Source organism: Girardinichthys multiradiatus, chromosome 12 (assembly GCF_021462225.1).
Source record: "Girardinichthys multiradiatus isolate DD_20200921_A chromosome 12, DD_fGirMul_XY1, whole genome shotgun sequence".
NCBI classification, from domain to species: domain Eukaryota; kingdom Metazoa; phylum Chordata; class Actinopteri; order Cyprinodontiformes; family Goodeidae; genus Girardinichthys; species Girardinichthys multiradiatus.
In genome coordinates, this window is record NC_061805.1 from 45,266,428 (window position 1) to 45,294,250 (window position 27,823).

General features: G+C 37.7%; 1 protein-coding gene across 2 annotated transcripts; it reads right to left on the reverse strand.

Moving 5' to 3' along the window:
- susd2 (sushi domain containing 2) lies at positions 1 to 27,745 on the reverse strand. 2 transcript variants are annotated; one of them, XM_047382043.1, is made up of 14 exons: positions 27,568 to 27,745; positions 27,243 to 27,441; positions 26,631 to 26,779; positions 25,757 to 26,102; positions 25,104 to 25,305; positions 24,855 to 24,940; positions 24,492 to 24,760; positions 23,786 to 23,929; positions 23,269 to 23,421; positions 21,512 to 21,763; positions 20,386 to 20,664; positions 19,914 to 20,090; positions 7,849 to 7,945; positions 1 to 1,055 (listed from the first exon to the last, which is right to left on the reverse strand). In XM_047382043.1, exons 1-14 carry the CDS (start codon positions 27,728 to 27,730, stop codon positions 1,007 to 1,009), a joined length of 2,565 nt encoding a protein of 854 aa, XP_047237999.1. In that variant the 5' UTR covers positions 27,731 to 27,745; the 3' UTR covers positions 1 to 1,006. The 2 variants fall into 2 exon arrangements, with proteins under 2 accessions (XP_047237999.1, XP_047238000.1); XM_047382044.1 differs by lacking the exon at positions 1 to 1,055 and adding an exon at positions 8,280 to 8,331.
- Between the last annotated feature and the right edge of the window lie 78 nt (positions 27,746 to 27,823).

Consider the following 27,823-nt stretch of genomic DNA (forward strand, 5'->3'; position numbering starts at 1 on the left):
TAGGGATGTATGAGTTTTGATGTCTTTCAAAGGTTAACAACAGGGTTAGGCTTCATTACAGCATAGCAGCAGTTGGCCCTCGGAGGAGAAACTGTGTTTACATGTTGCAAAAACTTCAAAGCCCTCCATGTGCAGCAGGCCAGGTTATTTCAATTAGTTCTTGACTTGAACCCTGAGCTGGACCCCCCCCCCCTCCATCACAGCCAGATATCAGTCACAAGAGACCTTGTCAATCTGTTTCCTTTGACCAGGAGGTAAAGTGAGATGGTGGACTACCACACATCAGACACAGTATAACACAGCATTATTTATCACCTTGTGTTTTCGAAAGTTTATAGAAACTTTCACTCGATCATTGTTTCTATGCAAATATGAAACAGAACAAAGATTCACAAATAAAGTGTTGAAACGGTGCAAAAGGCTGACCTTTATCTAACATTGGAGGATTTTTTTCTGCCTCAGTCAATCAGCAAAACCCTTCGTTTGACTGAAGCATATGAGGCCACACAAACCCTGTGTACAAGTTCAAAGTTGTTCAACCGAAAAACGATCAGGTTCGCTTCACAGTTAACATGAGCATGAGCACATCTGGTCCCATTTCAAACCAACAGGGAGAAAGGAGTGTTGATTGTGAAGATGATAACTCTGTGTAGTATTTATACAACTTTCTTTCTAGACAAGATCAACCTTTTGGTCATGCAAATATGTGACATGAAAACTTTTTCTCTTGTTGTTTTTTCTTCTCTTCAGTTGCCTCAGTTGTCACCCCATGCACCATTTGCCACAACCTGGAGCTTCTCCAGACTAAACAAGGGAGAAAACATGAGGCCAAGCAGCATGCCTGAAACTTAAAGCCTGAGGCTTTTCTGATAACATCAGTGGGTCAAAAGAACAAAACAAAAAAACTCCAAATGGGGAAATCAGCTTCATGGTATTTCCAAATGCTCAGTTCAAAAGAGATTTTTCAGACCGATTCTCTATAAACCAAGAGGGCTTTGGAGGTTTATCAAATCTGTGCTTGGGTCACCATCTCCAGAGATTCCACTTTTCTCTCTCTGAAAATACAAATAAAAAGAGAGAATCAGACATCTTATAAATTAAAAACTTAAATTAAGCTACTTAAATAATGAGAAAATAAAAATCGTAAAGTAATATTGATATAAAAACAAAAGTACCACGAATATAGCTTTAGAGTAAATAAAGAAAAAACATTGCTCTGAGCAGCTTATTTCTAGACTAAAACCTTTTTTTAATGGTTTTTGTGGCACTAGTGGCCTTGATTTTGAAAGTGAACTGACAGGAAAAGGGGTGGAGAGAAAGGAGGAAGACATGCAGCAAAGGTCAACAGGTCGGGACTTGAACCCATTATGGGCTGCGTTAAGGACTGAAGCCTCTGAACATGGGTGCAGTTTTTGGCCTCAAAGAGTATTTTACACGTAGGTCAAGAAGTCAAAGTTTGGTCTCAACAGACCTGAGCACCTTCTTCCACCTGTTTATTGTGTTTTCTACATATCCGCAAACTGTGGGTTCTTGTGGGGTTCTTTCAACAAAGGCTTTCTTCTTTTCACTCTTTCCAAAACAAAAAACAGACTTGTGGATGACCTGTCAAAAGACTCTGTCATGATATGCCTGTGTTTGGTGTTTGGAGTCTTGATTTTCCTGTCTTCTGACAATTTCTTTGATCTCATTAGGTTCTTCACTTCTTTTTCCTGTGTCCATTAGTATTAGGTGTTTACGTTTCTTATTTGATCTGTTTCATCTCTGTTGTTGATGTTCTCTAGTGGCTCATTCTTGTATTATTGTATTTATTCTTGTATATTTAGATTTCTGTTAGATTCTTTCCACTATTTCTATGTTCCTCTGTCTGCTCCTGCCCATGTTCTCTCCTCCCTCAGCTCTCTCTCCCTTCATTGTTCTCAGCCATGTCTGGATTTAACATTGCTGTGTGAGATGTTTAAATCTTCGGATACTGTTTTATAACCTAACTCTGCTTTAAGCTTCTCCACAACTTCATCCTTGCCCTGTTTGCTGTGTTCCTTGGTCTCCATAATACTGTTTGTTCACTGATTTTCTCTAGCAAAACCTCTGAAGCCTTCATAGAACTGCTGTATTTATATTCAGATTAAATTAAACACACATGTATTCTGTTTACTAATCAGGTTAACTTTTGAAGGCAGTTGGTTGCACTGGATTTTATTTAGGGGCTTCAGAATCAAGGGGCTCAATACCAAGCACAACTAGCTTTTTAAGTTTATGTTTGGAAAACATATTTAAAATCATTCAGCATTTTCCTTCCACTTCACAACGATGTACTACTTTGTAAAATTAAAATAAAATACACTGAAGATTGGATGAAGGAGTATGAATATTAGTGTAATGTGCTGTAATTTTCTGGTCCTTGCTTGGTTGTGCATTGGTCTGGAAATTATGACTTCAGCCAAACAACAAAATATGACATTGTGGCATTTATGCAACAAAATCCAAAACCCAAAAGAAGGTGTGAAACGTAGTCCATCTTTGCAACTTGAAAAGAATAGGCAGGGTAAGTTGCAACCTGCTTTTGCTGATCAAATGCACCTGATTAATTGATGGTCAATAGGTGAGAACTCCTCTATCACAACAGAAGTTTGGCAATTTGCTTATTTGGAACATTAGTGCATGTTTTACCAATTATGACTTGAAGAAAATATCAGCAGACAGCTTTAAGAAGACATGATTGCTACAGATCAATCTGGGTCATAAGGTCAATTCCAATTTGGACTCTTTTATTCTGAAATTACAAAGATAGGTTTAAACTAGGAAACATTCCTGACACCAATTTTCTCAGCAGTGTGCATCATGCATTCAGTTCACTTGAAGGTTAGATTGTGCAATGTGCATAGATTCCTATAAAGGCAAGAGGTAGATGCCAGACTATAAATCTACAAAAGAATGGTTAAAAATTAAATGTTCCATTAAACAAAATGTTGAATAAAGATGTTGCAATGAACCAATCTATGTCAAAATGCTGAGAGTCAGCTACTGAATCATGGAGAACACTTGGTTTTTCACCTCTGCTTTGGCATTTTAAATCAGTTTCTATTTTAGATCAGTGTCATCAAATTGTCCATCTAAACTTGTTACTTACTCTGAATGTAGGATAATAAACAAAATATTTATTTCTTAATCTGTTTAAATCAAACCCCAAAGGATGATGGACTTTAAGAGTGAGGATTTTCATTATATCATTAAGCAACTCATTTTGTGTTGATTTACATGAATGCTGAGCTGCACATTTGTGCCGTATATCTGAGGGAAAACCGTAATCAGCACCTCCCAGAAACTACTGCAGCTCTTTAAGTGCTATTGCCAACTTCTTTGCAGCCTACCTGACCAGTTTCCATTTTGTAAATTTAGGAAAAAACATCCAGTTACTGTCTTCCCATCATTGTTTAATTAATCATTGATGCATATTGTTTCTGTGAATTCTTGTTTGTTCTCTCTTCTCCTGACTATTACCTTTTGGACAATGAGATCATTTTGGTCCTTTGTAACCTCTCTGCAAACTATGGTTTTAGGCAAAGGATGCAAATGTAAAAACGTAAAAAGAATCCATGTAGGACAGCTAAGCCTTATTTCGGGTTCCTTTGATTCATTATGTCATTGTTGCTATGCAAAAAGAAGGTCCGGGGTTTGAATCCCGGCTTGCGTTCTCTCTGCATGGAGTTTGTATATTCTTTTAGTGCATGCGTGGGTTCTCTCCGGGTACTCCAGCTCCCTCTCACTGTCCAAACATATGACTGTTTGGTTGATTGGTTTCTCTAAATTGCCCTTTAGGGGATGAATGGATGGGCAGACAGACGGATGGAAAAGGGAAGTAAAAGTTTAAGGATTTTCACACGTATGCAAACAGGTTAGTGCAGCTTTTTATATTTTTCTCCAAACAGATTTGTTTGTTTTTCACTCAAGTTATATGTGATATATGTTACATTAAAAGTGGGAAAAGATCAAAAATGATGATGTTGTTTTTTTAAGTATCAAAACACTTTTAAAAGACCACCGTACTTGTAATCATTGGTATGACGTTGGGCAGTTTAAAAATGTCTTGACATTGAAAGTTCACCCTGAAAGACCTGGTGGGGCATTAGCTTCCCATAAAATACATGTTTACTCATTTCCTGTGAAAACACTGAGGCACCCTCCAAACACATCCAGTCTAACTCGTCAACTCTGCCCTGCCTGAGGAGGGTTTTTGCCATCACTGTGTTTGGATCCGCTCTAAAGATATTTAAATTTCAAGAAAACATTCACTACCCAGAGATCAAAAACAATTAATCTAATGCATGATGAAAGGTTGGCAAGCAGCTCCCGGAGCTCTGTGCAAATACTTGGATTAAATGGGAGTGAGACAGACTCACTCCAAATCTGCTCTTGTCCGCACTCTTTCGATTCATTTTGAACCTCTTTCCACAAACACGCAAAGCCCCTCCATCAACCTTTTGATGTGTCATTAAGCTAAATAGGAGGAGACATGATGGAAGACACAAACACAAAAACACAGTATCACTTCATGGTGCAGTGACTTTTATCCTCCTGTGGTGAGCTGCCACTCGGCCTGTTAAAACCTGCTAAGTAACCCTAGACGTGGAAAGTACCCCTGAAAGTCTGAGACACGAGGAGCACGTGCACGGAAAGCCTCCACCATCTACCTGTTTAACACACACACAGTTGTGTAGTATCAGTGCAGCTTTCCTCCAGACACGCAACACAGGCAAGATCTGAAATACAGTAAGACCCCCTGCTACTTACATCCTGCTCTGCTTCTGATGTTGCAGAGAAGTCAATCTGTCTGCACTTGTTTGAAGAGCTCATGCATGGCAGCTAACCACTCAGAGAACATATCAGATGTCTCTGGTCACATTTGTACAACTGTAGGTATAGCTTTTTGGCTAAGAATGTCTCGAGACTCTGATACAAGCCTGTGCATCTGCAGGGTTTCAGACACTTCTCTCCTTACACCTGGCCTTCTGTGATCCAAGCATCAAAAGGGGCAGGTGGGCTTGCTTTTTGCCCTCATGACCCCAACAACAAAGCAGTTTCAACTGAACACCTGCCTCAAGAGCTGCTGACAGTGTGAGGAGACCTCACAATTTTGAGCATTCATTTGTTTTCCCACCAGAGTTATAAAGAGGGAAAGCCCAAATGAAGTCAATGAGCCCATAAAGCAGGCCTTTAATTTGTTTGAATCTGCCCAGGAGCTACAGCTACTGTTGGTCTCTTGTTCACCTGGACTGCAGTCATGAATATGATCCCACAGGGTATTTGGTTTGATCAGATCAGAAAGAAAATTTACGAGCAACATTTAGGAGGCCTGAATTGTTGGATATGAAATGAGCAGGTGGGATTCATTGTCTTTGTACCTCTCTGCTTGCACAGTAAAAGAGTGTCTTGAAGCAAAAGGGGAGGGGAGGAAGACGTCTCGCTATGTACCAGTTTTCAGAAGATAACAAGCCGTCCTGGCTTTGAACGTATACAGCAGAATGAAAGATATATGGCTGGCTATAGCTAAAACACGCAATCCTTTGTGACTTTACTGCTAGTTAGACTTGTAAAACAGAGGGACTTTGTGAAATAGAGGGAGTTACACAAATAATTGAAAGTCATATGTAGGTAGGTTCTACTTTAAATTTTAATTAGTGAGTAAATGTAAATTTGTTTTGTCCAATATCGAACAAAACCAACAACCTCTTTTTTTTTGCAAAAGGAAAAGTGACGATAAGCCAAGATGAGCTGAACGCAATTAGGTATATTTCCTTCTTTTTACTGCTATAACATGATAAAGATACATTAAATACAGCAATGTTCATAAACCACTCAGTCTCATAATCTTGAACAATCTCAAAGTCAATCAAAAGGAAATTCCTTCTTATCCATTGAGCAATCTTTCTGATAAATGAATGACAAAAGGAATTTCTGCAGATTTCTCAGGATTGAGATTATGGTTATAAGAATTAGGTTGAAGACTTAAATTACCAAATCAATTACTGATCATAGGAAAAATCCAATGAAAATAGTCAATCAATAATTACATTTATTATTAATCACAGTAATATAAACTTGGTAAAAATGAATTAGGTCAGCAAATACTTAAACCAACAGACTATTATTATTTGTTCCTACATTTCTTTAGATCATTGCATTGAGATCTTTTAGCCTACTTCATGTTGTCAAGCAACATGTAAGTAGCATGTCACAGATAGCATGTAAATTCTTGATTATACAGTTCAAGTAGTAATCAGGCTTGAGTGTGGAAAACCTGAGTGGTCCAAATAGTTGACTCTAGATTTAACAGGTGGGGTTGGGATGGAGGAGGATACCTTTCTATATAGTGGCTTAGGATAGTGTTTTTGCTTTAATAAATAAAAACATATATTGAAAACTCAATTTTTGTATTCACTTTGTCTGATATTATTTTTGTCTGATATCAAAATTGCTGAAAGTGTGTTAATCTGAAACATTTAAGTGGGACAAAAAGGAAAAAAAAAAATACTTTTTTGCAACAGTATTCTGAAGTAACATTTTAAATAAAACCAGAGAGACAAAATAATTCTCATTTATTTCAACTATTGTTGTACTGAGGTAATCCTAAATCTTAGATCAAAGTCCTGAGTTTTGTCCTCTTTTTTCACAGTGACAAGAAAAAGGTCCAGCGGTTGTAAGTGGATCCACAAATGGCTGCACCCAACACTAGAGCCTCTCTACGTAGGACGCATAGCCCACCCATATGCTATGCTACGCCTCTTGATATGGACATTTTTAAATGATCACAGTTACTGCCTAAAGTCAACTCATAACACCTGTTATTAGTGTACGATCTGTGTTTTTATCTAAACTGTTTCTATAGTGTTTGCTAGTGAGTTGTGACCACAATTTGCACAGCCGAAATTTTAAAATCCTAAAGCTGTCCAATTTAATGTAAATGGTTTGCAAAAGTGTCATTTCGCAAACCATTTACATTAAATGGCTTGTGAAATAGCAACACATAGTTGTACTGATAAACTTTGGGTTTTCTGTAACAAGCTGATCTGTGACGTAACCTCACAGTGAAAGAGAGACTGTATAGGCTGCTGCAGCTTCCATTCTGTGTCATGTGACCTGATCTGTGTGCTGTGGTCCAGACAACTGTTGCCTAAAATACTAGTTAATTACTTGGAACCACAATGATATGTGTTACATTCCAAAATACACATAAGTAGTATCAAAGCAAAGGGTAAAGATTAAAGTGTCAACATTTATATCTTGTAATCTGAAAGTTGTGGGTTTGATTCCTCCTGTCACATGTCAAAGTGCCCCTGGGCAAGGCACTTAACCCCAAATCTGTAAATCCGTGTGTGCATGTTAGTGAGTGGGACTGGTTGAATGTGGCTTGTGGTCTAAAGTGATTTGAGTGGTGTGCGTGACTTGACAAGCACTATATAAATTCAGTCTATTTATTAATTTACCGTTATAGAATTAGTCTCAATCAGCAGGAGCAGAAGATGTGAGTTTAATTAGCTCTGTATATATATATATTATATATATTATATCAACTCAAATAGATGTTTAGAAACATGAGAAAGCTTTGTGAGTTTTTATCTCAGATTCTGTGTTGAAGAAAATATGTTACTGACTGGTATTTCTGCAAAAAACATAACTCCACCATTCTTTCACAAAAGGGTTTGTCCAAAGCAGCTGAAAATCGTACAGTCTGAACCCAGCATTAGAGAAATTAACCAAGAATGTATGCATCCCAGGTTAAGTCAGGTCAGGAGAACTATATTATTCCCCACAGGGTCAGATTTCTGTGAGAAAAAATGGTTTTCAACCCACCTGGCTTGTTTTCTGTTGTGTAGTTTTAACGTTAATCCCATAGCGACCAATGCTGACAGGGAACCAAAAGCCCCAAGAATAAACCCCACTTTATCATCTGCAAAACACAAAACATGATATTAGTATTTAGTCATGCATCATTGCAATACACCATACCCTCTCAATACAAACAAAAAAGTAAAAGTCTACCTGGAAAGCACCTATTGGAGATTTGCAAGAAAAGGAATGATGTGTAAAGGCCCCAGGGTGAAATTAATCATTTAAATGAATTAGTAAGTATAGCAGAGTTGAATCATTATGCAATGAAAGATGAATTCAAAGTGTTGTTTGTTTTTTACATTTCTAGCTGTGTTCTGATTGCAGACGGCTAAGTTTAGGGTTAAGGCAAGTTGTATTTTGTAATTTCCTGATTTATAAAAATCAACACAAACCTGCTCTTACTTCAGTTGCATGTTCTCTTGTCTTTCCCATTTTGAAGGGCAGCTATATGATAGGAGCATCACATAGAGTCGTGGATTAAAGCATACATTTTCTCAACATTCTGAACTACTTTGAAAAGATAAAAGTATAATATTTTAAAATGCCTTAACTACATTTATTTGTAAATGTAGTTTGTCATACAGTTGGCAATAATTGTAGCACCAGAGATTTTGTTAAAAATAATTATTTATTTAAGATATAATTTAGTTTCTTAATTGGAAAAAAAACTCCAGTTAAAGTTTGGATTTCTTTAAACTGTTCTGTAAGATTATGCAGCTACAATAAAAAACTAACTTATTTTGAAGCTTTAAACATATTTCATTTAAAGCCAGAAGTTGTGAAAGTCGCTGTAGTGTATTCACCTTTCCTCAACACACCTTCTTTTCAAGAGTGTAGAAATAAAAAGACCAATCTATTATATCAGTTGTTACACTGAACTTAACACTGACTGAGCGATTACTCAATGCACCATGGGAATTAAGCTAATAATTACGCCAAACAGTCTTTCTGTCAAACACCGCCCATTCTGCCTGAACCAGTTAGCTAGCTAAGATTTCAAACGTTCTGTGTACAGTTTAAAAAGTTGCCTGGAAGCAAGTCGGGTCCCACCTCATTGACAAATAACTCTGTACACTCTCTGAAACTCTCTCTGAACTGCCCTTCTGTTGCATAACTGTGTTGTTTGAACAGGCTTTCACCAGCTTTTATTCTGCATTACGGAGAAAACGATAAAAACAAATCCAGCAAGTGGACTTATAATAATTATAATAATACACAGAGCTCAGAATTACAGATAGATTTCTGCAACCAACACATTTTAGCAAAGATGCATGTCTGCCCAGTATAATCTAAATCAAATTAAAAAAGCCAATCATCACTGATTCTTATATCAGCTGTGCTAAAGCCATGAGTCATAGCATTAATTAGAGCAGCAAGTAATTGTATTCCCCTTACTAGGAAATATAAATAGGTAGTGCATATTACTGTTGCATTCACTGCACGGATCAGAATACGTTTTCTAATAACACTATTTATTCCAATTACAGCTATTTTTATTAAGTTTTAAATTGACTACAGCAATTGCAGGATTTGTTCATCATGCTTGAAGAATTTTTTTTGTTTTATCTCCAGCTAATCACATTTACAATTAAAGAGAGATTCTCAGGTAAAACACACTGTTTCACCAAGAATAATCACTATAAGTTTTCATGAAGGTAAAACCCAACTATACAGAACAGAGTCGGCTGAATCTATTATAAGCAAGCAATGCAAGCAAGACTAACATAGCTTAAAAAAAAAGATAATGCTGGATGGACTCATTTAGTCTCAGTTTGAAGGATTCTTCCACCAACGTTATTCCCATGTGTTGCAATTTCTTTAAAAATGTATTTAGAGGTTAACAGATTTAGGAACTCTTTCAACCTCTTATAAGAACTGACATCAGAGTTTCCCACCTTAACACTGCTTTTTATAGACATATTTAAAGGTTTCCTCTTCATCCATCAGTGGTTTTAATATTGACACTGATTAGAGGTAATTAGAGGATGATAAGTGTAATTATTCACATCACAATAAAAATGTGGTTTGAGAATATGGAAAACAAAAACAGAGAAAAATCTGAAACACATTAAAATACACAAGCTCATGCAAAACATTTCCCAGACGTTTCGATCCAATAAATAATAAGACAAAGAAAACAAAAGATTTAAAAACTTTTAGATGGCCGGTAAAACAACAGCAAACAAACCTGGACTGTTCTTTATACACAGTGTTCAGAAAAGCCACATTTGGATTTCAGTTACTCTCACTTATGCATCTTGTTGTCAATAGGTGCAATAGACACAACAATTGCAATACATACACACATTTGCTTGTACATGTTACAATAATAACCTCTGAAAAACACATTCCTGTCTGGGGTTTGACTTTCTGACTGCAGACAAGGTTGATCTTGTCCATGGACATCTGGTTACACAAAGAATCCTCAGCTGTGCCAAAGTTATTTAATCTCTGATAGCCCAACACATCTGACCTTTTTAATGTTGTCTTACTATTACATTAACGTACAGACCCAAATATTCATACCCACCCACTGCCCCGCCTTGCTGCAGACTTCGCTGAGGCGACTGTGTGACCACTCTTCTCAGTGAGGAGAGTGGTCATCTTGCAATGGTTGTGGGTCCAATTCCAGCTTCCTCCTGCCACATGTCAATGTCCCCCTGGGTACCTCAAATTGCCTACCGATCTGCGCATCGGTGCATGAATGTGCGTGTGTTAGTGAGTGCGTCTGGGTGAATGTGGCTCTAGTGTAAAGTGCTTTGAGTGGTCAGTATGTGACGAAAATGGCGCTCTACACACCTAGAGGATTCCTACTTAATCTGGAAAAATAGCCTACTGTTGTATAAAAAGACACTTCGCCAAGCTAGAACAGCTTATTTCTCATCATTAATAGAAGAGAACAAGAATAATCCTAGGTTTCTCTTTAGTACAGTTGATAAACTTACACAGAGTCATAGCTCTGTTGAGCCATCCATTCCCTTAGCTCTCAGCAGTCATGACTTTATGGGATTCTTCTTAAATAAAATTTATTCTATTAAAAAGAAAATATTTGACTTACTCCCAAAGATGATTACTTCATCCTCAGCAAGTGAGACAACATTGGAAATAACTGTAGAACCTGATCTGTGTTTGGACTGTTTTGATCCTGTGAAGCTTCCTGAGTTATCAGAAATATTAGCTTCATCTAAACCTTCAACTTGTATGTTAGACCCAATCCCAACCAAATTATTTAAGGAAGTGTTCCCTCTGATTACCAGCCCCATTTTAGAAATGATTAATCTATCTTTAGTAAATGGATATGTACCACAGGCTTTTAAGTTAGCTGTAATTAAACCTTTACTTAAGAAACCTTCGCTTGATCGAGATGACTTGAATAAATTACAGACCTATATCCAATCTTCCATTCTTATCTAAAATTCTTGAGAAAATTGTTGCTAATCAAATGTGTCAGCATTTACACAGCAATGACCTGTTTGAAGAGTTTCAGTCAGGTTTCAGAGCTCATCATAGCACTGAAACAGCTCTGCTGAAAGTCACTAATGATATTCTTATGGCCTCAGATAATGGACTTGTGTCTGTTCTGGTTCTGTTAGATCTCAGTGCTGCATTTAATACAGTCGATCACAAAATTCTCTTAGAAAGGCTGGAATATCCTGTAGGGATCAGGGGAACAGCGCTAGGCTGGTTTAACTCTTATCTGTCTGACAGATTCCAGTTTGTTCATGTAAATGATAAATCATCTTTAAACTCCAGGGTTAATTGTGGAGTACCACAGGGCTCAGTACTTGGGCCAATTCTCTTTACTATATATATGCTTCCAATAGGTCAAATTATTAAGCAGCATAGAATAAATTTTCACTGTTACGCTGATGATACTCAGCTTCACTTATCCATAAATCCTGATGAGCCCAACCAGTTAGATAGACTACAAGCATGTCTTGAAGATATAAAAACTTGGATGACGTTACATTTTTTGCTTCTAAATTCAGACAAGACAGAAGTTGTTGTCTTTGGACCGGAGTCTTTAAAAAAGAAACTGCTTAGTCAATCACTTAACCTGGATGGCATTAAATTGACCTCTGATAATAAGGTAAAAAACGTTGGTGTTATTTTTGACCAGGACATGTCATTTAAATCCCATATTAAACAGGTTTCTAGGATTTCCTTCTTTCATCTCCGGAACATTGCCAAAATTAGAAATATCCTATCCAGTAGGGACGCTGAAAAACTAGTCCATGCATTTGTTACTTCAAGGCTGGACTATTGTAATTCTTTACTATCAGGATGTCCACAAAATGCAGTTAAAAGCCTTCAGCTGATTCAAAATGCTGCAGCAAGAGTTCTGATGAAAATTAAAAAGAGAGATCATATTTCTCCTATTTTAGCTTCCCTTCATTGGCTCCCTGTTAAATTCAGAATAGAATTTTAAATTCTCCTCCTCACATATAAAGCCCTTAATGATCTAGCTCCATCATACATCAGAGATCTGATGGTTCCATATGTTCCTAACAGAGCACTTCGTTCTCAGACTGCAGGTTTACTGGTGGTTCCTAGAGTCTCTAGAAGTAGAATGGGAGGCAGATCCTTTAGTTATCAGGCTCCTCTCCTGTGGAACCAGCTCCCAGTTTTAGTCCGTGAGGCAGACACCCTGTCTACTTTTAAGGCTAGGCTTAAAACTTTCCTATTTGATAAAGCTTATAGTTAGAGTGGCTTAGTTTATCCTGAGCTATCTTCCTCCCTGTTCTTCCCTCCCTGTTGGTTGGAGTAAGGGGGAGTCCGGTTTAGCCTAAACCGGCTCAGTTATGGTTGAGTTGCAAACACACCCTCGATTTCTGCTACCTGTCTGACCCTTTCTCTTTTCCAATGGTTATAATCAGTCTGACAGAGAGAGGTATCCCAATCCTTGTGGTTTTTAGTATAACGATGACCATCAGTGGGACCCTTTGTGGGGTTCCTTGAGACGACATTGTTGTAAATAAGCGCCGTTTAACTAAATAATCTGAACTGAAACTATCTGTGAGGTTATGCTGCTATAGGCTTAGGCTGCTGGAGGACATAATGACCACTTTCACCCTCTTCGCTACATTCTCACACTACTCTCCAATTCTGCATTATTTGCTGTTATTTCAGCTTCTAACCTTGTTCTCTCTTTTCTCTTCCTAAAAGCTACACCTGGCCTGGCTCTGTGTCTACCTGTGACACCTTTCTGAAGAGGGGAATCGTCCGAGCTTCTGCTGGCAACAACTTAATGCTCACCCTCTATCAATGATACACTTGGTCCTGTCTTTTAGTGTTTAACTCTTTCTCTCTCCTAGACATGGAAATTGACTGAGCTTTTACTGTAACTAATTATATGTGCTTTCTTTCAGACTCTAACCTTGAAAACTGGCTCAGAGTTTATCTGTTCTTTCTTTCTAGGTGAAACGACTAAAGGAGCTACATCCATTAACATTTACTTTTCCTTCCCATTGAAAGTACTTCTGGATCAGTGCTTCTTTGTTCTCTTTGTGTCTCTGCTCTGTTCTTCTCTCAAACCCCACTCAGTCGGTGGCAGATGGCCGCTCACACTGAGCCTGGTTCTGCTGGAGGTTTCTTCCTGTTAAAAGGGAGTTTTTCCTCTCCACTGTCGCTACATGCATGCTCAGTATGAGGGATTGCTGCAAAGTCAACGCCAGTGACTCTCCACTGTCTCTACATGCTCATCCGGGAGGAGTGAATGCTGCAAGTCACTGACTGGATGCAATCTGCTGGGTTTCCTTACAGGTCCTTCTCAAAATATTAGCATATTGTGATAAAGTTAATTATTTTCCATAATGTCATGATGAAAATTTAACATTCATATATTTTAGAATCATTGTACACTAACTGAAATATTTCAGGTCTTTTATTGTCTTAATACGGATGATTTTGGCATACAGCTCAAGAAAACCCAAAATTCCCATCTCACAAAATTAGCATATCATTAAAAGGGTCTCTAAACGAGCTATGAACCTAATCATCTGAATCAACGAGTTAACTCTAAACACCTGCAAAAGATTCCTGAGGCCTTTAAAACTCCTAGCCTGGTTCATCACTCAAAACCCCAATCATGGGTAAGACTGCCGACCTGACTGCTGTCCAGAAGGCCACTATTGACACCCTCAAGCAAGAGGGTAAGACACAGAAAGAAATTTCTGAACTGAATAGGCTGTTCCCAGAGTGCTGTATCAAGGCACCTCAGTGGGAAGTCTGTGGGAAGGAAAAAGTGTGGCAGAAAACGCTGCACAACGAGAAGAGGTGACCGGACCCTGAGGAAGATTGTGGAGAAGGGCCGATTCCAGACCTTGGGGGATCTGCGGAAGCAGTGGACTGAGTCTGGAGTAGAAACATCCAGAGCCACTGTGCACAGGCGTGTGCAGGAAATGGGCTACAGGTGCCGCATTCCCCAGGTCAAGCCACTTTTGAACCAGAAACAGCAGGTAGAAGCGCCTGACCTGGGCTACAGAGAAGCAGCACTGGACTGTTGCTCAGTGGTCCAAAGTACTTTTTTCGGATGAAAGCAAATTCTGCATGTCATTCGGAAATCAAGGTGCCAGAGTCTGGAGGAAGACTGGGGAGAAGGAAATGCCAAAATGCCAGAAGTCCAGTGTCAAGTACCCACAGTCAGTGATGGTCTGGGGTGCCGTGTCAGCTGCTGGTGTTGGTCCACTGTGTTTTATCAAGGGCAGGGTCGATGCAGCTAGCTATCAGGAGATTTTGGAGCACTTCATGCTTCCATCTGCTGAAAAGCTTTATGGAGATGAAGATTTCATTGTTCAGCACGACCTGGCACCTGCTCACAGTGCCAAAACCACTGGTAAATGGTTTACTGACCATGGTATCACTGTGCTCAATTGGCCTGCCAACTCTCCTGACCTGAACCCCATAGAGAATCTGTGGGATATTTTGAAGAGAACGTTGAGAGACTCTAGACCCAACACTCTGGATGAGCTAAAGGCCGCTATCGAAGCATCCTGGGCCTCCATAAGACCTCAGCAGTGCCACAGGCTGATTGCCTCCATGCCACGCCGCATGGAAGCAATCATTTCTGCAAAAGGATTCCCGACCAAGTATTGAGTGCATAACTGTACATGATTATTTGAAGGTTGACGTTTTTTGTATTAAAAACACTTTTCTTTTATTGGTCGGATGAAATATGCTAATTTTGTGAGATAGGAATTTTGGGTTTTCATGAGCTGTATGCCAAAATCATCCGTATTAAGACAATAAAAGACATGAAATATTTCAGTTAGTGTGCAATGAATCTAAAATATATGAATGTTAAATTTTCATCATTACATTATGGAAAATAATAAACTTTATCACAATTTGCTAATATTTTTGAGAAGGACCAGTAGATAGAAAAACTTTTTATCCAATTTGAATAAAAGGCTAACTCCGACTGCACTGTTCAATTGTTAGGATTAATAGGAATGTATGTACCTGACTGTTGTGAAGTGCCTTGAGACAACATGTGTTGTGAATTGGCGCTATATAAATAAAACTGAATTGAATTGAATTGAATAAAAACAACACAAATCACATAAAACAAGATTCTGCACCTGGCCACAGGCTTTGGATTAACGTTCACTCTCAAGACCTTTTGCAGAGTGGCACAAATAAAATGCTTACCTGCAGCAGAAGCCTGGAAAACTAAGAAAATTCAGGTAGAATTACACCTTATCAAGGTAACAAAAAAAACATCTGCAAGAACAACCTTTCCATTGCTAAAGGTTCTAAAGCTTTCAATTCATGTGAATTGTATTATTTTTGTTTTTCATACAACAGTCTTAAAGTTTGTGCATTTTTAACTTGAAAAGTAGACTTCTAGAGAATCGAATAAAAGTGAAAGACATTAAAGCCAGGGGAGGTGGAAATTAATGCATGAGAAAATCTGTGACGTGGACTTTCTGAAGCAGAGACTTTATTTTCTCTGACAATAAACTAAACAAAGTATAAAACAAGACAAGTCTCTTGCACTCCCTGGTTGGCATTTCAAAGGTTATTTTACTTTTTAAATTTTTAGTTAGGTCAATAGATTAAGACAAAAGCAGAGGGGAACATGTTATTGGCAGATATCTCAAACCAAATCAAGGAAAGTATTTTCTATCAACATGTGACAAGATTAAGCCAAACTTATAAACTAAGACGGTTTGCATAAATAGATAACTGTGCATTAATGTTCAAGTAAAATATGAGATTTACCAGTTCATTTTTACTGTTTCCCTTTGAGCCAGACAATATAGATCCACTTGCTAACATTTGCACACTGTTGTACGCTAACACATTTAAATGAGCACATTTACGACCAGGTTATGTTTTTGTCAAACTTGAACAAATCAGAATCCCTGGTAACAAACTGCTCTGTTTGGGAGTAACTTCTCTGTAAACTGTGGATCTTTTCGGGAGAACTTTATCTACTTTACACAGAAAAGATTTGCAACATTTACTCTCAAAGCCAAGAAGTTGGTAGCTGCTGCATGTGATCACATGTGGCCGTGGTTCGGGCTGTTACATACAAATACTGTATATCTGTCTTTGTGAGGACTTAATATTAATAATAGTGTCTTGCAAACACACTTTTTTAATGTGTTTTTGGGATATTTTATGTGGTATACCAACACAAAGTAATAATAACCAATTACAATAGTAAAGTGCAGGAAAAACTATGCATGGTTTTCAAAATCTTTCACAAATAAAAATCTGAAAAAGTGCAATGTCATGTGTGAATGCTACCCTGAAAACACTACCCCAACAATGAGACATTGTGGTGGCAGCGTTATACTGTGTATGCCGTTATACTGTGTATGCCTTTCTTCAGCAGGGAAAGGGAAGCTAATCAGAGTTTATGGGAAGATAATTTAAGCTAAATACAAAGCAGTCCTGGACAACCTCTAACCTGTAATAGACTTCAGATTATTGCTGAGGTTCACCTTCCAACAGGACAATGACTCTAAATATACAGATGGAGCTATGGTGTAATGGCTTAGATGGAATCATATGCATATGTATCCAAGTCCAGACCTAAATTAATTGAAAATTGCTTTTTGCAGGCATTCTCAATTGCTCTCAGTCTTGTCTGAGTGTGTCTAAGCTATTTGGCAAAGAAGACTGGGTCTCTAAATGACCAACACTGGTAGAAACATACTCCAAAAGCCCTGCAATTATAGCAATGTAAGGTAGTGCAACAAAGAACTGCCTCGGTAGGCTAAATACAAATTCAAACTACAATTTTCAGATTGTATATATACAAAATGTTAAAAGGTATGAATCGATTTCCTTCCACCTTACAGTTATGTATTACTTTGTATTAGTTTATCACATAGAACCTCAATAAAATATACAGAAATTAGTATTTATAATGCAACGGGTTAAAAATTTCCTTTTTTTTTATTTTTATTTCGAGGGCTATACTTTTGCAAGGCACTGTATTTATGTGTATATATGCCTTTCTGGTCACTTTTAGGAATTATGTCATAGCAATCCAAATTCATTGTGCCGAGTTGTGTCTGCACCCTGGTGCTCCTTGTACAGCACCTCACCGTGTTGAAGGCAGAGCTTGAATCCAGGTGGATTTCCATGTATAACAGAGACAAAAAAAGGTATAAACCTGAACCTTTATGTATTCTGTCACTTCTAGAACATCACAGTGTTTAGAACTGGTGTGAGTAAAGATTTTGTCATCCTACCAGCTTAAATAGAATCGAGATTATATCAAAGAGAAACTCTATCCGGTAAGTGGTTCAATTAAAACCAAAGGCAAATTTTTATTCAAAATCGGCATTGGTTAGGTTGTAAATGCTATGCAATTACATATTTAACTGATCTGCCAACTGGAGCGTGATGTCATGATCTATCTATTTTTTAGACATAATTTCAAACATTATGAGGGAACCCAAACAAGTAAAGACAGAATTTTGTTCACAATCTTCAGGTTATGGACTATGAAAGTGAATTAATTCCAACCTGTCTGAACTAAGCTGTTTCTTGGACAAGGTAAACTTGCACAACACTGCGTTTGGACTCACAATCAACTCTTCTGACAGGCAGCGTAGGCTCATTAAAGTGACTGAGAAGGAGTTAAACAGGAAATGGTGGTATTTATTGTTCAATGGCACGTTCTTTTCAACTTAATTACAACTTCTTTTGACCCTACACGTCGTACCGCAGTGATTCACATGAGGGTAGGAGGAGTGCTGCTGCTCAGTCTGTATTTAGCATTGTTTACTTGGCTGGAGGTCACATCTGAACAGCAGACGAAAAGGAAACAGCTCCCGCAACACCTGCCGTTGAGCTCCTCAGGCCATGTTGACAGTTGTTAGCTCCGATTTGTGTAATGAGAGCCACTGAGCTTGAGCAACCATTGTCACATACTGTAGCTAAAAAGGCCTGCCATTCTGTGTTAATGAGATTAAACACGGTTCTCCCTGAGAAATTATTTATTCATGCAAATATGTCTTGGTATAGTTGCATGCAATTGAACTAAGATGAATATTTAAAAAAAACACTTCATAAACGTTTGAATTAGACTCATAAGTCTAACTATGATGGGGCAGGTTGTGGAATCACCATACGAATCAAACCTATGTAAAGTAAGCAAGCCAATGAAAAGCAAGTCAGAGAAAAATAATAATTTACCTCAGAAGCCAAATATACACACAAACAAATCTGAGGTAAATATTGCCATCTGCTGGCCAGATTGAGAAACTACACCACACCGCCTTACCGCTGTTAGTGGTCAGGGTGAGCACTAAAAAGCCATTTCAGGGACTCAGGTGTTTGCAATTAGGCTAGGCCTAATATTCTTCTCTTTAGAGAAGTGATTATAATTACTTAAAAAAACATAGAAAATATTTAACCTTATTAAGGTGAAATTGTACTGGAACAACATGAAAATTTATTTTACTAGTAAAAAAAGGTATGAATGATAAAACAAAACCAATTATGTCCACCCTAAATTATATTTTCTTGTGCAAAGGATATACTAAAGCATCATTAAAATATATTACATTATTATATATTATTCTGCCCCTTAGTACTTCCAGGAGCATCTACACTCCTGACCTCAGTAAACTCCTTAAGCGGTGCAGAGTCAGAAACTCTGGGAAGGTAAAAAGGGGGCAGCCCATTTAATCCCTTTAAACCAAGCAACGCAATCTTAAAATTAACTCCAAAATGGACAACAAGCCAGTGCAAAGAATGAAAAACAGGTGTGTTGTGGTAATATTGATGTGTGCCTGCCAGAAGTTGTGCTGCAGCCTTTTGGACCATTTACAGACAAAAAACCAAACTCTGTACAATACAAAAGAATGAACCATTACAATAGTCCAGCCTAGATGAGACGAAGGTCTCTCAAAGTCTGGGAACAAGAGGGAAGGATTTATCTTAGTAAAAGCCCTTGTTAGAAAAAAAGTTAGAAAAATTATCTTTGACAAATATGTTTAGTTGTATTTTTTTTTTTTGTTTTTTTTTTTTTGGATTACAGCATGTTTAAAGACATTTTGAAAGTGTCCAAAGACTCAAAGTCAAAACTGTTAGCAGAGGTGAGGTTGGGTGGTTCTAAAAGTATTATTTCAGTTCTTTGTTAATTTAGTTTCAGAAAATTAAGTGCCATCCAAGATTTTATGTCTCCAAGAAATTAGAGTAAGTAAGACATTCAGTAGGGCTGGGGCATTCCTGATGATATAAATTTTGAAATCCTGATTTCAAAATTGTCGGTCTAGAAGTGGAATGAGATCTTCTGCTTGTTTAGGATAGAACTGTGAATAAAACGTAAAGAGAACAAAAGTTGACCAGGAATGAACCCCTGTGGAACCCCACAAGGGAAAGTTGAGGATAATAAATGACCGAGTCCTTCAGTTTGGTCTAGATTTGGCCTGGTTTCTAAACTGGTTTATGATTGCATTGCTGTGGCGCCACTGTATTTATAAAGTGGATACCACTGACAACATGGTTTGTGTTAAAAAATATGGGTGAGTTACACACATTTCTATTTTCTCCAAACCCACCTGAAATACAGTAAGGTTGCTCTCCTGTCCACATCCCCTCCTCTAGACAGGTGCGCTCTGTTGACTTGTACAGTATATAGCCTTCATTGCAGGTGAAGCCCAGGGTTTTCCCCTGCAGGTAATGTGTTCCATTCTTTCTCCCATTCCTGGGTGTGGGAAGCCAGCCACATGATACCACTAGGGAGCAACAATATGTCAAAAAGTAATCAGCCAGTGACAAGAAGTGCACATTTAAAGAACTGATGCTTCTACTTTATAAAGTTGTATGCAAGCTCTTAGTTATCCAAAACCTTTCATTATCATGTATTTGATTTATTATCCAATCAAAAGAAATATTGTTATTGCTGACAAATAATGCAATGGACCCATGGGTTAACAGAAATTAAATGCATACAACATTTTCCCTTGGTTTTTGCCCATGAGCTGAAGGAAATTAAAGATAGACAGACAATGGTCTTGCGACATGTGGTACCTGGCTGCAGGGCTTCCATTAAAGCCTGATGATGTTGATGGGCTCTGAGTGTGGCGTTTCCCACCGCCAGGCTTTGAGAGATAAGGGTATCATGTATACAGAACTGCGCCCCTTCTCCCAAACACATCGACAACATGTCTGCTACCAAGGGGTCATCAGGTTTCGCATGCAAAGAATAGGCCGGAACAAAAGCACTGTCATGGCTTGATGGAAAAAAGTATGAATCCAAAAGGTATTGGGAGTCATAGGTGAAAAGGGATGACATCTTCGATATGTTCCCTGGAGGAAGAAATGAACAATATCAGCAGAGGTGTTTGGGATTTTTGGTTATTGAAACAAATTACAGGTTGTGAACTATGACCGGCTTTTAAGAAATAACATGGCTGTTCAATATTTGCTATTAATAAAGTATTGGAAGTGAGTAGGAAGAACTGAAACACAGTTTCTATATCCCAAATCGGAAGTTGTGTCTTTGCACTATCAACAAATAATAGTCATTAGTTAGTATAAAGGATTACGGAGTTTATTTATTATGTTGGATAGAGGCAAAGTAAAGCTAACTGAAACCCGTCATAATCTTAAATGATTTACTCTACTCATTTATTGGTAGCCTTGGTAAAGATGTGTAAAAGTCCTTGTAATAAATGTATAATTTATTGCAGTAGCATGATCTCACACTGAAGAAGAGCTTTGACCAAGCTTTGGAAATGTTGGTTTCCTTCTTTACAATTCTTCTCACTTTCTGTGTTGTGAAGAAATCTCAGGTCCTCATGCAGTCTTGTTTTACTGTTTTTTACATTTTCAATTATTAATGTACTGTAGGAAAAGCTTAGGCAAGTAGCTATTTCCTGTAGCTGTCAACTCTATTTAAATTTCCAGAGCACATTGTAAGGTTTCTGTCAGTGTAACTGATTCAACACAAAGCCTATTTAACAGGTCACTGATTTATGTTGTTGTCTCTAGTTTTATAAGTATGTCAATATAATCAAATCATTACATTTCTGAACAGCTCCTGACTTAAAATTCCTAATGTTTAGATTTCATGTTCCTTCAGAGTCAAGAACATTTGAGTGAGTTTTCAGTCTGATTACTAGTGGACACAAGTTCAACAGTTCCTCACACTCACATCTAGCTCCAAAGGTAAAGATTTCCCCCAGCGTGGCATTAGCTGAAGATATGACCTTTCCAGACTGGGTCATCAAGTCATCGGTTGGATCAGAGTTCATTCGGCCAAGGAGACCCAGGGTGTGGTTGGAAAACTCTGCTGGAAGCAGAACGGTAGCTACCATGGATCCTTCGTGCAGACGGAGCTCCACAGCAGCACCAGAGGAAAAGATCACTGTCACTTTCTGAGGGCAGGGAGCAAATACAAAAACACCTAAAGGAAAAACAAAATGTATTAAGATTTGAATACATTATTAGTTCATTCAGCACTTGTTAAAGCTAATCAACTAATACACATGCACATATGCCGATGCATAGCACAGAGCAGCAAGAAGGTCCTGGGTTTGACTATATTTATATATATATTTACACTACCAGTCAAAGGTTTTAGAACCACTTTCTCTTTTAATGGTTTACTTTATGTTTATGACTAGTTACATTGTACGTAGATTCTCACTGAAGTCATCAAAACAGTGAATGAACACATATAGAATTATGTAGCAAATGAAAAATTGTCAAGTACGATTATGTTTTATATCATAAATTCCTTAAAGTAGCCGCCCTTTGCTGTAATGACTGAAATATTAACCTTTGTTGTATTTGGTGAGAATTTACAATGTAAATACTCATGAAAATAAAGAGACCCATATATATATATATATATATATATATATATATATATATATATATATATATATATATATATATATATATATATATATATATATATATGCATATATATGTATATGTATTTTTTTTTGTCATGATTTTTTTTTTATCATGATGAAAAATGATGTATAAAAAAGACATCACACTGAGGCACATTTTTCTTTGCCACACTTCGAATGGCACATTTTAAGTCTAAACAGGAGAGAATGGGGTGACAGTGATGATGACTTAAAATAGAGGCAAATCACAGTTCAAGTGGTAAACTGATGCTAAAAGTTGAACATTGCGAAATTCATAAAAGCTAAGACTTTTATAAGCACTTTTATAAACATTACCTGTTGTAATTTTGTTGTAAATTTCGGCCAAATTTAAAACAACACTGTTATAGAAAATAATCATTTAGAGTTGCAGCGTCACACATCAACAGTCAGATGGAAATACTACCATCTAGTGGCAAGAGCTAAAAACCACATCTGTCAGGGCAAATACTGTGAAACCAGAACGGACAACACTTATCTTACTCACTTATCAAAATGGGAAAGATGAGGGATGCCATTAAATTAATGCAAATGTGTTAATCTTCATTAGTCAGAATATGGCAACAATAAAAGAGTTACTCGGCTAAAATTGTCTGTACAATAATTAAGAATTTTAAAACAACTGAAACAGTCATAAATGAGGCTAAAGGAGGACATCAGTTTATCTTGCGATCTTGCAGAGTGAGCAGGACAGGAAGGAAAATATCTCTAAAGTTCATTGTTAGAAAACGGAAGCATTTTTATGCAATAGATTATGCCACTGCAATGCAGGACTAATTTAGTGGTAATTTAGTATCAAGCTCTGCTAAAAAATAATCAGGTCTGTTTTTACTTGTATGAGTTAAAGTGCCAAAAAAACAATCAGAAAGTTATGAACGAACTGCAACAGAAAGGGTAGAAAAAAGCAGCTGGCAGAAACTAGAAATGATAGTACTGTCTCTTCTTACTAATACAACAACTACTTTCTCTTCCTGATTCAGTAGGGGGTCTAAAGAATCTCAGAGCAGTCTACCTTGCAGATCCATCCATCTTTGTTCAGTAAAAGGCATAATCTTCTTGTTCCTCAGCACCTGAAGATGGTCATCTGCAGTTCGGACCTCGATGACATCAGAGGAGTTCTCCTTCATGGCCAGAGATGACAGCTGGGTAGCTTGGACTAAGGTGCCTTATTGGTAAATACAAACATAACTTTGTTTAAGCAGCATAAGTTCCAACTTTGATTATTATAGCTTGGGTTTGATCAATTTCAAATAATAAGGGCAATAATAATTCTGATCACCTACAATCAATGTTATTTTACTGTTTTAGAATCTTAATTAGAAAGAGACCCATGAAGTTTCTGTTAACCGGGGTGTTAACAAAAGTGGACACAATTCATAAGCAAACATCATGGAAACCAAGAATAGTCTCTCTGCAGGACTTCCTGTACCATTTACATCCAGGGAAAGCTAAAGATTAAAGTGATATAGTGGGACCCTTGGGATGAAATATGGGTACAAACAGGACATTGATATTAAATGTTGACGCACCATTCTTAAGTTTCAGCTGTTCTGTTCTGGCCTGAACTCTCAGCTCTCTGTCTGCTGAAAACACCAGGTAATACTCTCCTCTGCCGCTGAAGGTGTAGCTGAGCCCATCAAACGTTATAAAATGCAGATTGCCGAAGACAACACCTGCAGGCAGCAAGAAATAAATGCTCTGATGAATGTATACCCAAGTTTTGACACAAAATCCAAAATCAAACCTGTTAATGCACAATGAACAAAACAATTAAAGATCATTATGAAGTAAAGAGTTACTGTTCTCTGACTTTATGGTATTCAGTGATAACCTTGAGTATAACGACACAGTTTCCAAGTATCAGAACAAAGTCACTGCATATTGATCATTAGAATTCTAATAATGTTATAACATTACTTTACTGTTGGGTTTTGATACATAGACTTAAGCGAAATTATAGCATAATCCACCTTTTAAACTTTTTTTTAAGTAAGGGTAAAGTTCAGTAGCCTTCTTTCAGCCAGCTGACCGACAGTGAGAAGGAACAGAGAGGAGAGGGGAAAACCTGTGTTACTCTATGTTGCAAACAGACAGAGAAACCTTTGGTCCCTCTTGTACTTTCTCTGGCATCTTACTTAAAATATTTAGGAACGGTTTGAAAGAAAATTTAGCAGTTTTGAAATTGTTGCTTTTTATCTCCCGCACCATGCACTTTTGATTTCACAGTTGTTCAACCTGCTCTCGGTGGTTGGTATCTGCAACATCCACTTGAAGGTCGATGGTTTAGGTAGATGTGGCAGAGGTCGCTCCATAGGCAGCAGTAACAGAAGCTCTTCACATCATAAAGCCAGTGGGAATACCCAGGAACCCGAGGAGGCTCCCTGTATGGAGATGAGCCCCAGTTGTGAGCACGATCCGGTGTGCTGCCACCAACCGAGTCCCCAGTGAGAATCAGAGCACCTGTGTGGTCATAGCAACACTGCTGCCCTGATCCATGACTTGAACTGGAAATATAAGAATTAAAAAAAAGAAACTTTTTGTATATTTTATTTGAACTTCTCTGATTTAAAAGTTCACCTGTGATTTTACCGCTCCTACCTAGCCTGAATGGCTCTGACACAGTGGACCCTACCAGGGTGATTTGTACACACACTGCCCGTCTCAATGTTACAGCTGTAATCAGTCTGGAAAAAGAAAACATGGAATTTGTGGAAATAACTTGACTCTGTTTCTTATGTATCAGAAGCAAATCTATCAAGATCAACATTTTAATAAAATGCTCCATGAAAGATAAAGTGATTGGATAAAATGATCACATTATACAGTCATTCCTGTGCATAGACTCACATGAAATCTTCCTGTGTCTGCTCGAGCCTGAGCTAGTGTACAAGGACATTGAATGAGCTCATCCAGGAAGTTAGGCAGCTTCTTCTCCAGATCGTCCCACTGGCGACACTTCTTTTCTGCCCAACCGGATGAATCCTCTCTGAAGGATGGCTCCAGGTGCCAGGCCAAAACATGACCTTCACTCCACAGGGCCTGAACGTACCTGGGAAGAACACTGAGTTAAAAATGGCATCCCAAAAACATTGGAACATTAAACGTTTAGTTAAAGGTCCTGGCAGAAAAATAATTGAATTTAATTTTGTAATTTATCAAACCAAAACAAGGACAAACAGGAACAAACTTGTACTTGCAGTGACTTTTGTGCGCAAACTTGGCGAATAAAGCTGATTCTGATTCTGACAACGTCTTACGTTTGCTTGTACTGGGTTCCTGCCCATGAAATATTGAACCATGTAAATAAATATTGACAAATATTGCAAACATATTTTCTTGAATTTATGTAATACACTTTAAACCACATTTATCATTTATAATTTTAGTTACCTAAACTACAAGTCAGAGTAAGGTTCACTGGACTTCACAACATCACTGTGAATGTGTAAATTATCTAGAATCCAAATATTTTCTGCCAGCTCGAGATGTGTTGTGGATACCTTTCTCCTTCTGATTTAGAACTTGCAGTAATTCGAATATTCCCCAACTCCCACACAGAAAACTCTTCTCTGGGTTCAGGAATGAAGCTGAAGTCACCTGTGTTGGGAACATTCCTGCCAAGAGAGTACAGATATCTTATCTCTGCCTGCAGTGGGGATGGCCCGGCCGTATTCCTGTTGACCTCTCTGTAACCCCACAGCTCTACATTGACGTTTTCCGATTCGACTAAAGAGCTATTCCAGGTCATACTCAGCTGTCCTGCCATGTTGGGAGTGCCATAGTTCTGCCACAGCGTTGAATTCACAAGGGTGACTTGATATGAAGGATCAGCTTTATTGGGATGGACTGATACAGAGAAATAAAGGAAAACCATTTATATCAAGTTGAAAGAGTTAATCAGTGAACCAAAAACTCAAAGAGATTAAAAAATATTTTGCAGGGTACCGCTTATTATTTTCATCGACAGCATTAATAGAGAGATTTATAAAACCATGCAAAGTGTTGCAAAATATACTAAGCCCTACAATAAAATTACATTTGTTTAAGATCCTAAAAGGTTTTGTGAGGTTCTAGTTCACGTTTTGCAAGATTCCAGGAAACATTAACTTTTTTAGAGGTTCTACTTCTGACCTTTATGAAACCAGAGGGGTACAAAGAAGAGCACTGTGACATCAGAGGAAACATAACTTTTTGCAAAATCCCACAAAAATGTCCCAAGTTACTTTTTGCAATGGTGATTTGTAAAATACTCTCTTATAAAAGCAACTGAGAAAACATCCCATTTTTAATTCCACATAACACTAGATTTTAGAAAAATCCAAGCAGATGTACAGACACATTAACGAGAAGAGAATCTTCGTAAGGTTTTTTTACCTGACAGATACTCTCCTGATCTGTCGAAATTTGCACCGTCTGTCGAGACGTCAAACGATATCCAACCGGTCTCATACAACAGAGGAGATATGCAGTATGGATGGCCCTCTTCATCAACAATCCCCTGTTGTTCAGTTTCACCTTTGAATCTGCAACAAAGTCAGTCAAACTTTGATTTATTTGACCTTTTGACTGGTGTTGCAACATTGTTTGTTCCATTTCCATCTCAGTTTGTCATCTGTAAACATTTCTATCATCTGTAAAAAGGTAGAAAATTAAAATGCAACAAATATACAAGAGTCAATCATTTAAACAAATGAGATGTCAGTAAATAAAATGTTGGTTTAAATATACCGCATGTAAGAAATTGCTTTTCTATACTTAAAAACAGTATGTTTTAACATTTTTCGAATTAAAAAAAATGTAAGGCTTTTTTTGCTTTGATGAGCAGAGAACTTAGTCATTATGTCTCTGAACATTATTTAAAGGACTCAAATATCATTAGTCTGCATTGTTTAACCGGACAATATGTAACTCTAACACATGTAACAGAAAACTAATCAAGAGTGCGTGCAATTGTAATTTTAAGTGTTTAAGTGTTTAAACTCAAACCTGCAGAGAAGGCTCCCATCAGAGGGGAGAGTCAAACCGAGGATCCTAAGAGCTCTTCCACCCAGCATGGAGCTGGAGTATGGTGACACCTGGAAGCAGGTCTGGTTGTAATCTGTACAGCAGTTTGTCAAAGACAAACAGGTTGCCTGGCAGGAGCATTCCTCCAATGTACTTCCACACTTACTGCTGCATGTTAGACCTAGGTTAAACATGGCAATAATTAAACAGAATTCTCTGGGGAAGAACAGATTTTAAACAGTATGATGTCCTGCATCCATTTATGTTAAATCCTTGATTTAAAATGCTGAATATTTGCTGAACATACCTGAGGTTTTAGATGAGAGGAAAATGAGAATTCTCCAGAAAAAAAGAAACTCTTTCACGTGTGTTCTCATGTTTTGGTTTGAGAACACTGTTAGCACTTGTGGCTGAGTGAATCTGCCCTTGACTGAGACTGTTTCAGAAATGCAAATTGTTTCAAAGGTCATTCAAAGTAACAAACAATCCAGATCATGGGTCAAAGTTATGAGTTTCGAGTAATGATTTAACAGATGTCGAGTTTAAGCAGCAGTTAAGCAGGG

Excerpts from the sequence above, each read along its gene's own strand:
- susd2 (XM_047382043.1), bottom strand. The coding sequence starts at position 27,730 with ATGACCTTTGAAACAATTTGCATTTCTGAAACAGTCTCAGTCAAGGGC. Across the intron at positions 21,764-23,268 it reads AAGATGGATGGATCTGCAAG|GTGTTTTTGTATTTGCTCCC; the intron begins GTAGACTGCTCT and ends TTTTTCCTTTAG. Across the intron at positions 20,665-21,511 it reads CTTTACCTTTGGAGCTAGAT|GGAACATATCGAAGATGTCA; the intron begins GTGAGTGTGAGG and ends TTCTTCCTCCAG.